General features: G+C 56.2%; 1 protein-coding gene across 2 annotated transcripts in view; it reads right to left on the bottom strand.

Annotated features, from left to right (window-relative positions):
• DOCK1 (dedicator of cytokinesis 1) overlaps nt 1–13,221 on the bottom strand; it is a 467,911-nt gene that overhangs the window by 18,242 nt on the left and 436,448 nt on the right. For both annotated transcript variants that reach the window (XM_051982706.1, XM_051982707.1), the window contains exons 41-48: nt 11,314–11,455; nt 11,132–11,210; nt 9,725–9,809; nt 8,698–8,784; nt 4,792–4,968; nt 3,775–3,858; nt 3,302–3,439; nt 398–543 (exon numbers count right to left, since the gene is read on the bottom strand). In XM_051982706.1, coding sequence (XP_051838666.1) covers nt 398–543; nt 3,302–3,439; nt 3,775–3,858; nt 4,792–4,968; nt 8,698–8,784; nt 9,725–9,809; nt 11,132–11,210; nt 11,314–11,455 — 938 coding nt within the window. The remainder of the gene's footprint in view (nt 1–397; nt 544–3,301; nt 3,440–3,774; nt 3,859–4,791; nt 4,969–8,697; nt 8,785–9,724; nt 9,810–11,131; nt 11,211–11,313; nt 11,456–13,221) is intronic.

Genomic DNA, 13,221 nt, shown 5'->3' with positions numbered 1-13,221 from the left:
GGCTCAGAAACCCAGACGAACCATCTCCAGGCTTCAGAGACCACTTAGAACTGGAGCACCGGGCGGAGCCTCCAAGAGACCCATGGCGGAAAGCTACAGGGGCTGGTCAGGTGTGCGTGGGGGCCATGATGCCCTAGGGGGATCCTATGCCACGTGAGCCTCAGAGGTCTAACCAGAGGGATCGGGTGCCAAGGCCCTGCGACACTCCCGGAGGGTCAGTCCTGGCCAGGGCCGCCCGCTGCCCGGTGGGACAGGGCTAGGAGCCTTCCCTCCTGACTGCCAGCCTGGGGCCGGGCAGAGCCCCCCAGCTCCGCCCATGACCCTCTCAGTCTTGCTGCCGAGCAATCATTCCCCAGCCTCCCTTCGCCCGCCCGCCCCCGCCCGCCCCCGCCCTTACCCATCGGAGCCGGGTCTGGAAGGGGTGCTGTCCGAGGACATCGAAGAGACGGAAGCGACCGACAGGGGCCTGGAGGAGGAGGGCATGGTGAAGGAGCGCACCATAGACCGCGGGCGACTTCCTCGGCGGTCATCCATTCCCGAGGGCTGCAACGAGAGGTTCAGGGCGTGAGCAGCGGCCACAGCCGCTGGGCAGTGGTTAGAGCCGCCAGGCAGTGGTTAGAGTCCGGGGCTCCAAACTCCCCTTGCGCACTCCCTGCCTGTGTGACTGGACAAGTAACCTCCCCCTCGGGGCCCTGGGGACTCCCCAAGGCTGCAGTTGCGGAGAGGGGCTGAGCTCGGGTGCCGGAGGGAACCTCGGGTCTGCCCCGCGGCCCCCGCTCCCGATTCTTTTTCTCTGAATGTTTCTCATCCACATAAACCACCAAGACCCAGAGCTGAGCCGAAACCACATGGAAAAGAGCTTTGGAGCCGGAAGCAGAGACTCTTCTCATGCACGTTCTCCACTCAATAACTACGTTTGGACGGCCATCTGTTAGTACTCAGGGGTCAGCCTTTTCCCAAGCTGCAGCCCTGGTGTGTCCAGGGACTCCCGGCCCGGGCCGCCCTTCCTGCTGTTCCTGCAGTCGTCCGGAGCCCAGCGGGGCTGACTCAGTTCCCTCAAAGCAGCTCTCGCCCCAATATTCAGCGGCCCCCAGCTGTAGAGACGGCAGGAGCGCCCGCTTTGCAGGTGAGATCATCGAGGATCCAAGTCGGGCTAAAATCACTGTCAGGGGCCGGGGGCTCCGACCCCAAGGCTTCTGAGGGAAGGGTCCAACTTTATGCAACAAGTTACTTTCGGGCAGCCAGACTAGATTTAGCCCCAGCTTCCCATCCTGCCCCTGAGACGGGCCCTGCACACACGAGGGCCTTCAGACATTTCCCCCGAAAAGATAAATCTTTTAAATGTGGAAACATGTTTAGAAAAATTGCCCATGTTTAACCTATAATGGATTACTTGCTACCCAGGGGACAGGCGGGGAAGGGAGGGAAAAACTTTGGAGCACAAGGTTTTGCAAGAGCGAATGTTGAAAATGATCTCTGCATCTGTTTTGAAAACAAAAAGCTAATATTAAAAATTTAAAGAAAAGAATTTTAAAATTTAAAATAAAAAAAAAAAAAAAAAGAATGAGTCTTTGTGCCGGATGATAAAGCTCTACAAGCCTGGCAAGCCTCCGTGGCAAATCAGCAGCCCTGTGTCCGAGGGAGCCCGAAGGGAAATTCTCCACTCTTTCTTTGACAACATTGTGTGTCATTGGATGTGGTTAATATTGATGATCTGGTGGTTTCAATTCCTTTCCACTCAGCATAAAACACCCACTGTGTGCCCCAAGAAATGCAGGAGAAGGTGCAGGAGAACTGCAATAGGGGAGCCCCCTGCGAGAGTCAGCTTCGGTTCCATTTCTACGTCCATATTAAAAAAAAAATTCTCCTTCCGATCACATGACTATTGATGAGTTCCCAAAAATGGTATCATTTTTCTTTCAATGACGGGCACTTACGGAAAATCACCCCTGGGAAAGAGAAGTCAGAAGGGGGTCTGCAGCCTCAGCACTTCTCACCCACTCTGCGTTTTTACTCCTTAGGGTTCCCGCCAGCTGGGACAGGAAGCTTTTATTTGGCCGCTCGGGGCTGCATCGGGTCCAGAGCAAAGACCACCAACCCAAAGTCTTGGTTCCCTGGAAACTGATCCTGGACCCTTAATGACCTCGGCTTCCTTTCACCCCCGACCCCTGCCACCTTTGGCCCCACCCACTCATGTGGGCAGGGGGCTGGATCTGGCCCACATGAGATTACGTGGCTTATTCACAGACCCAGAGATTACGTGGCTTGATCACGAGCCCAGAGATTATGTGGCTTGATCACGAGCAGGAGACACTGAAAGGGTTTCTTGGTCCCTCCTGTGTTCTGGGACCCTCGTCCCTAGAGGCAGGGGAGGCTGGAGGGCGCACTAGGCCAGGGCGGCTCGGGGGGTGCAGAAAGGCCTCTGCCTCCTTCGGGGTGCCGGGTCCCAGTCTCGAAGGAAGCCACGACTTCAAGAGGTCAGGAAGAAGACTCTCTCTACCAGCAGAGGGGACAACAAACGTCCACCTGGTGAGCAGAGAAGCGCCACCTCCCATGGCCAGCGGAGCTCCAGGTACACAGTAGAGGCTTAATAAATGCTTTTTGACTGATGGGCTGATTAAGTGACGAGATGATTAATCGGGATAACGCTGAGGAGCCGTCAGCCTGGAGTTGGGAGCCTCGGGGGAGCCGTCTCTGAGTGTCAGCAAAGTCGTCCCAGGCTCTTCTCCCGCAGGAGCCCAGACCGGAGAGCGGCGGGTCCAAGGCACAGAGCGGGGCTCAGACCGGGTGGGAGGAAGGCGGCCGGGTGTGACCTGTGGCAGACCGTCTGCTCCCTGGGAGGGAGGAGGAGGGACGAGAAAACCGTGGAGCTCCAGACCTCACAAAAACCGAACGCGGAAAACTGTCTTTGTGTGGAAATGGATTTTTTTTGAAGGACCATTTTTCTCACACTAAGAGCTCTCACAAAACGGACCGTCTCCAACAGGAGGGGCAGAGTCCCCGTGGATGCAGGGCCGGGCTCGCTGAGCTGGTCACATGGGCCGCAGAGGGGTGAGCCCGGACGGCCGCCGGAGTCCCCCAGCTCGGATTCCGAGGATGGCCCGAGAGGGGGCCGGGAACTGCCCCCGTCCATCCCCCGCTTTAGTCACAGCAGCAGGGGGTCACCCCGAGCAGACATCCACCAGCCGGTCTCCCTCTCCGCCAAGGGCCGGCGCGCCCCTCCCTCCCCAAACCACCCTTGGCTACTTCCCGCACTCTGCCGCAGGGGACCCCGACGCTAAGGCCGCTCCCGCCCACTCACCATGGTCCGGACGCCGTACTGCTTCTCAACCTTCTCTTTCAGCTGCTTGAAACAGGCTTCCATGCGCTCGTGGAACGGCCGCAGCGCCTCGGTGACTTTCTCCCCATGAATCCTGATGCCTTCGGCCAGAAACGGAATCTGAAAGACATGTGAGCAGTGCGGCTGAGCTTCCCCACCGACCTTCCCGACCGACCGTGCCCCCGGCGGCAGCAGGGGCGAAAACGGGGGCGAAAACGGGGGCAGGAGGGAGGCAGAGAAAAGGCAGCTGGCAAATCAACCAGGGCCTCGGCCATGTCCCCCCAGAGTCAGCCAGAACGTGGGGGCCACAGGGTGTAGGAAGGGCTTGGGGAGCAAACTCAGCTGGGCGGGGCCCCCTGCTTCAGGCCTAGGATTATCGGACTCCAGCAGTTTTTCCCTTCAGGTAAACAGAACGCCGCCCTGGACCTGCCCCTAGAGGCGCCCGGTGCCTTTACCTGCCAGGCGATGAGGTCCTTGAGCTTCTCGATCTTGTCGTGGTCCTCCGGGTGCTCCTGCATGTACCTCTCCGTGAAGAAGGCCTGCGGGAGGGAGGGGACACTGGTCACTTCAGAAATCGGGACTAGCGGATTGTTTAAAAGGCTCTGATGAAGACAGCGGCTGGGAGCCCAAGGACCCTCTTCCAGTCCTGGCAAAAGCCCCCAAACAGGAAAAATCTGGTCAGATGGTGATGAACACGGCACCACAAAGGCGAGGTTAGCCCAGGAGAGGGCAAGGAGAAGGCCCATGGGGGGGCTGCCTGCTTGGACCCTGGAGGGGGGGGGCTGCCTTCCGGGCTCCCTGGCCCTGTTCTCTGGCCTCTGCCTCCTCTGCATGAACAAAGGGAATGGACAGGGAGGCCCCGAGGACCCTTCCTGCAGACGAGGATCCCAAGGAGACACAAAGCTACTGCAGTTAAGCTTGAAGAAGCAGTTAAGGAATCGGGGGGCCGTCCCCCGTGGGGCCACTGCCCAAGCTGAGCTCTGAAGGCGGTGGGGGGCACTGGACGGGCTCCGCTGGGAAGGGAGCCCCCTCCGGACAAGGGAGGAAACTGGACAAAGACAAAGGTGGGAGATGAGGGAGGAAGGCATAAAGACTGGGAGCAGAGGGGGGATCCAGAGTCCCGGGCTTTGCAGGGCAGCTGAGGACCCACTATTTTGGGGGTGCCGGGGAGCCAGGGAGGGGGCTTTAGCGGGCAGGGGGCCTGGTCAGGGATGGAACAAGCCCAGAGAGACTTCTAGTCTCAGCGATGGGGGCTGGGGGCACAATTAGCCGTGGAGGCTAATTGAGGGGCGGAAGGGGACCGGCCCAGGACCCCCTCTCGCTACGTTTTGGGCGGCTCTCCTCCCAGGCCCGGGCTGCAAAGATGGCACAATTAGCCGTGGAGAAGGAGCCGGCCTCCCCGGACAGACTCGGAGAAGCCGAAGCCCGGTTCTGGCCCCGGGAAGGCCCTGGACAGCGCCATCTCCGCCCACCTTCTCGTAGTTGGTGAAGCCGCCCATGACGGCGGGGTCCACGATGCCGTTCAGGAGCATGGAGAGGGGGTTAATGGGGAGGCTGGGGTCCCCGGAGTGCTGCTGGACCAAGCTGTTGATCTTGTCATTGGTGAGGTGCATGGTCTCGATGGCGTTCTCCAGAGGGCTGATTTCCACCTGAAAGGAAGCAAGAAGGAGGCTGTGGGTCAAGTGAGGGCTTCTCTGGTCCTCAGCACCCCAGGGAGGAAAAGGGGACCCCCCTCCTCCGGAGCCGGAGTGCGGCCTTCAGGGAGGTTCTCGAAGCATCCGGGGCTCGTTCCCTGATCTGGGTCTCCCTACAATGCCACCATCTATTCTGGGACTGACCCATCCGGTCATCCGTGCATTTAGTAAGCGCCTACAGTGTGCCAAGGGCGGCAGGCGGCATTCCCCGAGTGTTGGAATCTTTACAAACTGCTAACTAATTAGAGTTGATCTAATCTTACAAGAAGATGTTTTGGGCAGAACCTGAAACAAGGTACTAAGTAGAACTGATTAGTACAATGCTTGTGTTTGCACCTTTACTCATTGGAGTTCACAAGTATGCCATCTTCACAAAGTAAACTTTGTAACTTTGGGAATTCACACCTCCCTTGAAGCTCTTTGGGCCAGAGAGCACTATGGGAGAAAACCCATAATCCCTCTCTCTCTTATCCCACAATTCATTCCTCTTGTATAAAAGAAACAGACAGAGGCTCTCGGTCAGATTTCAGCAGAATTATGCCAGAAGCTCTCTCTCCGAGGCAAGGCAAGAAAGAATATTTTTCACTTGGCTGGCTGGTCGCAGAAGAGAGTTCAGCTGGACTGGAGAGGAGCACTCTGGTGCAGAGGCTGAAGAAAGCAGAGGCAGAGGCTGAAGGACCAGACCTTTGGATTTGGCGACATTTGGAGGGAGCTCTTGGAACCAAGCAGAGGGATAGACCTCTAAGCTAACCAGGCTATAGTGGAGATAATAAAAGATCTGAACTTTTATCACCTGGCTGCATTTGGGAAGAAGATCACAACATTTTGGCGCCCGAACAGGGACCGACAAAATCCTGATTCCAGGGAAGGCACCCAGAGAGAACTTTTATAATATTTTAAAGAAGAACAAGAACTCCAACACACGAGGAACCTGGGGCTCCCCGAGGAGGAAAGTGAAGCCGAGGGGGGCGAGACCCCCCCCCAGAGGCAGAGACAGGAAGGGCCGGTGGGGATTTCGGTCTAGATTTCCCTGGTTCCAGCTCCAGCCTCTGTCCAGCACGTCCCCAGCCTGAATTCTGCGCAGTGACTGTGAGAGCCGCTCACAACGTCTTAAATGTCGCCCCAATCCTGCATCTGACAGCATCAGGCTGTTTCACCAACAGCATCACCACTACTGACGACTAATTATTATATGTTTTATCATTTATTATATAGTTATATATAATAAGTTATATAACATAACATGTAACTATATACTAATAGCATTTAATTACTAAATCAATAATCGATTTAAAATTGAGAGAACTCATGCATCCGGATCGTTTAGCAGTCCGGAATCTGCCAGTTCTGGGACTGGATCCTGGCTCGGGGCTCACTGAGTTTTCCCTGCACAATTTCTCCCGGTCCCAAGGTCCGGCTTTCCTCCTGCTCCCCCATCCTGAGTTAGCTTGGAAGCGATGCATCTCGGTTCCTGCTGGGGAGGCTTGAGCTGTTCCAATCTATTTTTTTAAAATCATTTTTCAGAAAGGGCTGTTCCCAATCAGAGGGAGGCTGGAAAGGCTCCTCCACTCCAGGAGTGACCTCGCTGAGTTGGGGACAGGCCATTTCAGTCTGGACCCAGACCTCACTGGACCTTTGGCTCTTCAGTAGGTGACTGGGCTTGGGGCTGGGAGGGGCCTTTCTTTGTCTGCATCAGTGATTCTGGCCCAGTTCCCAGAGCCTCGGTTTCCCCCTGTAGGGGGCCTGCAGCACCTTTCTCAGAACGGCCTGGGGGCCGGGGCCTGCATCAACTTTCTCAGAACGGCCTGGGGGCCGGGGCCTGCAGTACCTTTCTCAGAACGGCCTAGAGGCTGAGGTCCTGGTCAGGCCCTCCCGGCTGCCATGTCCGGCTCCCTAACCACCAGGCTGTGGGACTGTAGAGCAGCTAAGTCTGGCCCGATCCGGCTGAGTGCCAGCCTCCTGCTGTTGGAGGGAGTTTTCTGGGGAGGGGGAGGGTCCCAGCCAGTGAAACCCGGCCCCTGGCCCCAAACCTGGCCAAGGACACACTTTAGAGCTCCGAGAGACGTCATCATTATTAATAGACTGTTTGGGAAAGGTCGGGAGACAACTTTTAAGAATCCCGGTTTGTTCTGAGAATACGGAAGGTGCCCCCTAGATGGGGAGCTGGGGGTGAGGGAGCAGGGGACGAGCCGGAGCCATCGTCAGCGAGGGGGCCGAGGAGGGGGTTCTGGCTGCCGCCGGTGCCCAGGAGCGGGGAGCTCATCACCTGCCCTCCTCATTAGCGCAGAGCAGAGCGCGCTCAGCCACCCACACCCACGCCACTTATAATCAGGCCTTTCTGAATGTCAGCCTCAAACCTGCGGCTGATTACATTATTCTCCTGTTTTAATTATCATCTAGCGGCTTCTTCTTGCCTTATTTTCAATTCAAATGATGCGGGCCCTGATTAGGTGGTCAGACGTGGGGGGGCCGCCGCTGCTTTCAGCTTGCTTCGGGCCCCTGACTTGGGGCTCCTTGGGGGGGAAGGGCCCCCATTTGGGGCTGCCTTTTTCTTCTTCCACTTCTGTCTGTGGTGGAAGCTACTAGAAGCCGGGGAGGGTCTGGCCCAATGGAGGAAGAGCTGGGGAGGGGAGAGGACCCCAGAGGCGAGCCATCCATGAGGTGGGGGAGGGGGTGGACTCTGAATTGCATTCTGGGTAAGACTGTAGGATCCAAGCTTCTCAGCCCCTCACGCAGGAGGCCGAGCGGCTCCGGACTCTCCCCCCAGACAAATACGCAAGCTCGGCCGGGCACCCCCGGGCTTTCCCTGGGTAGGGCCGTCACCGTGGAGCAGCGGTGCTTGAGCGCCCCCTGCGGGCAGGGCCTCCCCGGCCAGTAGGAGTCAGTGTCCTAGCTCCAAGGCCGGCCCCCCTGCGCACCCGGAGCCCGCACCAAGCACACAGGCCGACAGGCTCCCTCCCGCGGGAAGGTTCCGGCCCTGGCACCCGGCTCTGGCCGGCTCTCCCCAGAGGTCAGGCCCCCTCCCCCTCCCTCTCCCCTGGCATCACTAAGCTTCTCCCGCGCCTGACTAACATGATCCCCGATTACGGGGCTTTTGCAGGCCGGCCATTAGGGGGATTTGTGCAGGAAGGGTCTCTTCCTCCGGGGTCACCGCACAAATCCCCACTCGGGCTCTCCCGTGGGCCGGGTCTCAGGGGAAGGCCTGTGCCCCCAGGGCAGGGGAGGCTCACGGGCCACAGACCCAGGGCAGCTCCCTCGGAGCCCAAGCCCAGGCCCAGCAGCTCGCAGACCTCGGCCGGTTCCCAGTCGGGTTCCTCTTGTCGGGATCATTATGAATGAGGGGAAATCCCCAGAGCCCCTCACAGCGCCCCATTCTGCCCCGTCGGCCAACCCCGTCCACGGCCGGTGACTTCCCCATCGTCAGCGGCTCCTGCTGGCCCCGGCCCCCAAAGCGGCAACAAAGCGCGACCAGCTCCCGAGGGGAGGGCGGGCAATCCCCAGTGGGAAAAGGCCTTTTCCTGGCTAATTTATGGCTTCCAGAGAGCTGGGATTGCACTGATTTGATCCCTTCGATCGAGTAAGCATTCATTAAGCACCTTCAGTATGCTTGGACCCAGCAGGTCCGGAAGGGGCGGGTTCTGGAAGGCTCCAGCCCGTGAGTCGGCGGGGCCGGGGGTGCCTTACCATGAAGACGGACTTGACCTCGAACCACCGTAAGATGCCAGGTAACTTATAGGCTGTGGTGTAAATGGTCCTCTCGATCCACATGTTCTGTGCGGGTCACGGGAAAAGAAGAAAGGAAACGTTAGCGGGAGTACATCGAGGATGGTGGAGATGCCGGCGGAGCCGTCACCGGGAAAACAAGGCAAAAAAGGGCAGAGCGTTAACTGCCATCAGTCTCAGTTATCTCATCTGCAAAATGGGGATAACTCAGGTCAGGTTCTATCATTACTGGTGCTGCTGGGGTGCCCAAAGTCGGGATGAGCAGGGGGATGTCTGACTTAACACTGGAGCCCCCTTGGGACCCACCCGCAGGCCCCCAGCCTTCTCCACCACTTCTGGGAGGGCGGGGGTCCCACTGCTGACAGTGGTGGGGTCTTTGTCACCAGGCCATGGAGAAATGGAGCCCGAGGCATGTGTCCCGATGAGGGAGACCCTCCTGCTCCAGAAAGGAGCCCGCTTATGAAGCCCGGGTTTCCTGGCTGTGACCACTATTCCGGGCTTGCCAAGGGGGCCCGGAGGCCAGGAGTGCCCGTGTCCTGGGGCCCTGGAGCCCCCAGGGATGGCTCAGGACACCCAGGGGAATCCAGTGAGGCCGGCCTGGCGGCGGGCCCGGGCTCCTGCCCAGCTTGGGGAAGGGGAGGGCCTTCCCCGGACATTTCTCTGGCCTCTGCTTTTCCATAGGTGAGTCCCCGAGTCCCTTCTGGCTCTAAATCCCACGAAATGCTTCACAAAGTTTGGGGGGAGCCCCATTCAGCTGTCCAGTGCTAATCCCCCCTCAGAAAGAGCCACAGGATCCCAGATTGGGAGCTGAGAGGGGGCCTCCAAGGCCGCCGACTCCACTTCCTTTATGGCTGAGGAGCCTGGATAGCGGGGAAGGCAGAATTGGAACCCGGCTCCTCTGGCTGCAGCCCAGCTTCCTGACCCGGCTTTCTCGGGGCCTCTGGGCCCTTCTCCCGGACCTTCGGAGGCAGGGGGTTTTGTTCCTTACCGCAAATTCATTATCGGGGTTTTTCTCTCCTTTCCTGATCGGTCTGGAGTACTCGAACCTCTGCACCTCGTTGACCCGATAGAAACTGGGGAGACACAGGACAAATCCGTTAAGGGAGAAGCCAGGCCCCGTGGACTCCCAGGCGGCAGACACTCACAGGCCGCGGCCAAACAGAACGACCCGGGCCCACTTGGCCATTTCTCTGCACCCCGGAGGGACTCCACGCTCCTTCTGACAGCCCGACTCAGCTGGGAGTTTCCCTCTCCCTCCGCCTCAAGCTCAGCCTTGGGCGGGCAGCAGAGACAGGGGCTAATGAGCAATGGGAGCAAGAGGGTGGAGGAGAGGCCCGTGACTCCAAAATAATTGTTTCTGTTTTTTAAATGCCTCAAATAAATGAGGAAGTGCAAAATACGATTCAACAAATAGCAACACGGTCCTGAAGTGGGAAAAATCACTCTCGTTTTTCCCTTCCCCAAAGCACATGTTTTAATCACAGTTGCCCACACGTGCCCAGGGAGGGGCCGGGATTTATGAACAAGCGCCCCAAGCCGCAGTGGCGCTCCCCAAGCCAACGATAAATATTTTAGCAGACTGTGTGCTTCGCGATTTGCTTATTGCTTCACTCTGAGTAAATTGTGCGAAAGCTTAAGTTTTATGATTTATGAAAACAACCGCCTATAAATAAACATGACATCCAGTTTTACTTCCATTACTGCTTTTAACAATAGATAAAAGAAACAATATTGAATTTCATGGGCAAAAAGTAGCTCCCGAGCGTCAGGAGGAGGAGAAAGCGGTTGTCAGCAAAGTCTGGCCACCGGTTCACCCCGGGTACCACGGAAGAGAGAATGTTGCTTTGCCCAACCGAGACCTGCAAAGAGCACCTTTTCTGACAGCTTTTAGTGTCGGCTCAGCTTCAGGCCCCTCCCACAGTAAGTCCTTCTTGGTACTCTGAGATGGGAGTCCCTCTCCGAGCTCCTTCATTAATTCTTTGTTTAGCTCTTTATGTTTTTTATACTTATACAGCTCAAGTAAGACATAAGGTCCTTGAAGGAGAGTCCATGGATAGAAGAATAAAAGCTACCTCTGATTTGGAGCCCAGACCAGAGTATATAAATCTGCATTTAACGTGTTGGAGGGAAGCTTAAGTGTCCTCCCTCTTTCTGGGACAAAGAGATGAGCACCGTACAGTGCAGAGCTGCTCCCGCGGCTCCTGCCCCGGCTTCCCGGAGGCAGGGACTCACGGTCCCTGCTGACTCTGACTACTTGGCTGACACCATTATTTTTTCTCCCAAGGAGATGGGGATGCTTGCGTAGTGGTGGGTGGAGAACCGTGCAGTTTCCCTTCAGAAAAATAAACCCTGGAAGTTTCCCCACAAGAGCCTCGTTAGGTGGGGAATTTCTTACCTCACAATTTGCTCAGAAACGGGTCGGTGGAATTTGGGTGGCAAGTCAAGCTTGGGCTTCACAGTGAAGCATTGAATGTCTGAGGGGAACGGTTAAGGAGGAACAAAGCCAAGAAGGCAAAGGGCACCCCATTGGCGGATGTCTTGGGACTGAACCCCGAACCCCGAACCCCGGAAGGATACACTGGCCAGGAGAGTTCTTAATGTCATCTCCCGGAGCAGACGTGGTCTTCATTTTCTCGGCGTTGGGAAACTGGGTCAATAACCTGGCTTCAAAGTCTTCCCGGCGTTCGTACTCTTTTCCCCGATAAATGAAAACTTTGCCCTAGAAAGAGTGGCTTTTGTCAAATATGAGCAGCAAGGAAAAGTTGGCAAACAATTCACCCCACAGAAGGCCAGCCTGCCCCGAACCCAGCTCTCCAGCACCGCCGGAGGAAACGCCTCGCTCCAGACGGTGGGAGTGGGTGGCTGGCTGTTGCTGGAATACCCACCCATTGTGGAAGGGACAGAGGGACTTTCTCAATCAAGAGTGAAAACCAGAGAAAGGGCCTTGGAATCTGGGCCATACCCATGCCAAAGAGGTATACTGAGGCTCAGAGGGAAAGTGACTCCCCCCGTACCAGAGTGGGGCTTAAACCCAGGAAGGTTCTTCTCCAGGAAGCCATTCTCCCCCTCAAGCCTTCTCTTGTAAACCAGCTCTGGAGCTGGCTTGTATGTTCCCTCTCCCATGAGCTTGGGGAAGATGGACTTTTGCCATTTTTTCTAACACCAGCACTTAGCACAATGCCCGACCGCCAGGCTCGTATCCTTTTCAGAAAGCGGCAACGCCGGTACCAGCCAAGCGGGCTTAGCCTACAAGTGGGGAGATCTGGCCCTTTCAGAGACTCTGCGTAAGGTTTGCCAATACAAAAATATCATTTGGGGCAAATAGGAAAATGCTCTGCGCTCATTGGGCTTCTTGCCAGAAAAAAAGAAAGGCCCGACAACGTCATTATTAACACGAAAAGCCTCAAAAGCATTTTCTCCAAGTGTTGATTACACTTTGTTCAGGGAGGCTCCCTCCTCCTTTCAAAGGCAAACAGAACAAAACAAACAAAAAAATTCCACGTTTCTCTTTTGTGGAGAACACAAGGATGAGGAAAGATGTGGGGAAAGAACAATTCTTTTGGGGGGAGGACGCCTCAGATGCAGGATAAGCTGCTTGTTTGTTTTCCCCCGGGCCTGTTTCCTCTCAGCAATGAACGAATGACTAAATATGAGCATGTTTGATTTGTCTGAAGAGCTAATGCTGTTGACAAACTGACCCCTGACCTGTGCGTGGGAGCCGGGATTTGGGAAGCATTAGGCGCACATCTCTGCAGGAACACCGAGTAATTTAGCAGAGGAGGAAGAGGCTGTTCAATATTAAACTCGCTTTCCTTCCTAGCAGTCTCGAGCTCACGCAGGGACCCCACGCTGTGCAAGCTCAGCTCGGAGCCGGTGTGTAAATATGTCACTTGCTCACTCGTCGGCCCTCGAGCCGTTCCTTCCAATATTCAGGACCGGTTGCTGTCTCTCCTGTGACGCCAGGATAATCATTTTTCCACAGGGCTGAACTCACCGGCTTTAAATCATGGCCAGATAACTGTCCACAGGGGCAGAGGGCACTCCATTAGAAATGAGTGTACGAGGGGCAAGATTTACAGCCAATCACAGCCCGAGACTTCTCACGGAAGTTATTGATGACTTCTATCCTGAGCCGGGCGTATATCTTCTCTTCCAATTTTCGAGGATTAGTATTCACCTCAAACACATTTCCAATTTGGAGGCTGCCTCTTAGAAATCTCCTGCCATCTTTTATTGAATTACTTTGGGGCAAACCTGTTCAGCTTCAAGTTTTCTGATCAACTGCTCCCTTTGGACGGTGTTTCCGTAGAAGCAGAAGAGGCTCACAGTAAGAGACAAGTTGGAGGGACTGGAAAACAGGCATTATCGAGAGGGATTTCATGAAAGTGGGGACAGAATATGGAGTCACCCAGAAAATGAAGACTACATAAAACCTCCTCCAACTGGCTGGCCCAGGCCAAAAGAGCATCCTTTACAAAATGGCCT

The sequence above is a fragment of the Antechinus flavipes genome, chromosome 2 (assembly GCF_016432865.1).
Source record: "Antechinus flavipes isolate AdamAnt ecotype Samford, QLD, Australia chromosome 2, AdamAnt_v2, whole genome shotgun sequence".
Lineage (NCBI taxonomy): Eukaryota > Metazoa > Chordata > Mammalia > Dasyuromorphia > Dasyuridae > Antechinus > Antechinus flavipes.
This window is presented reverse-complemented; position numbering and strand designations above follow the sequence as displayed.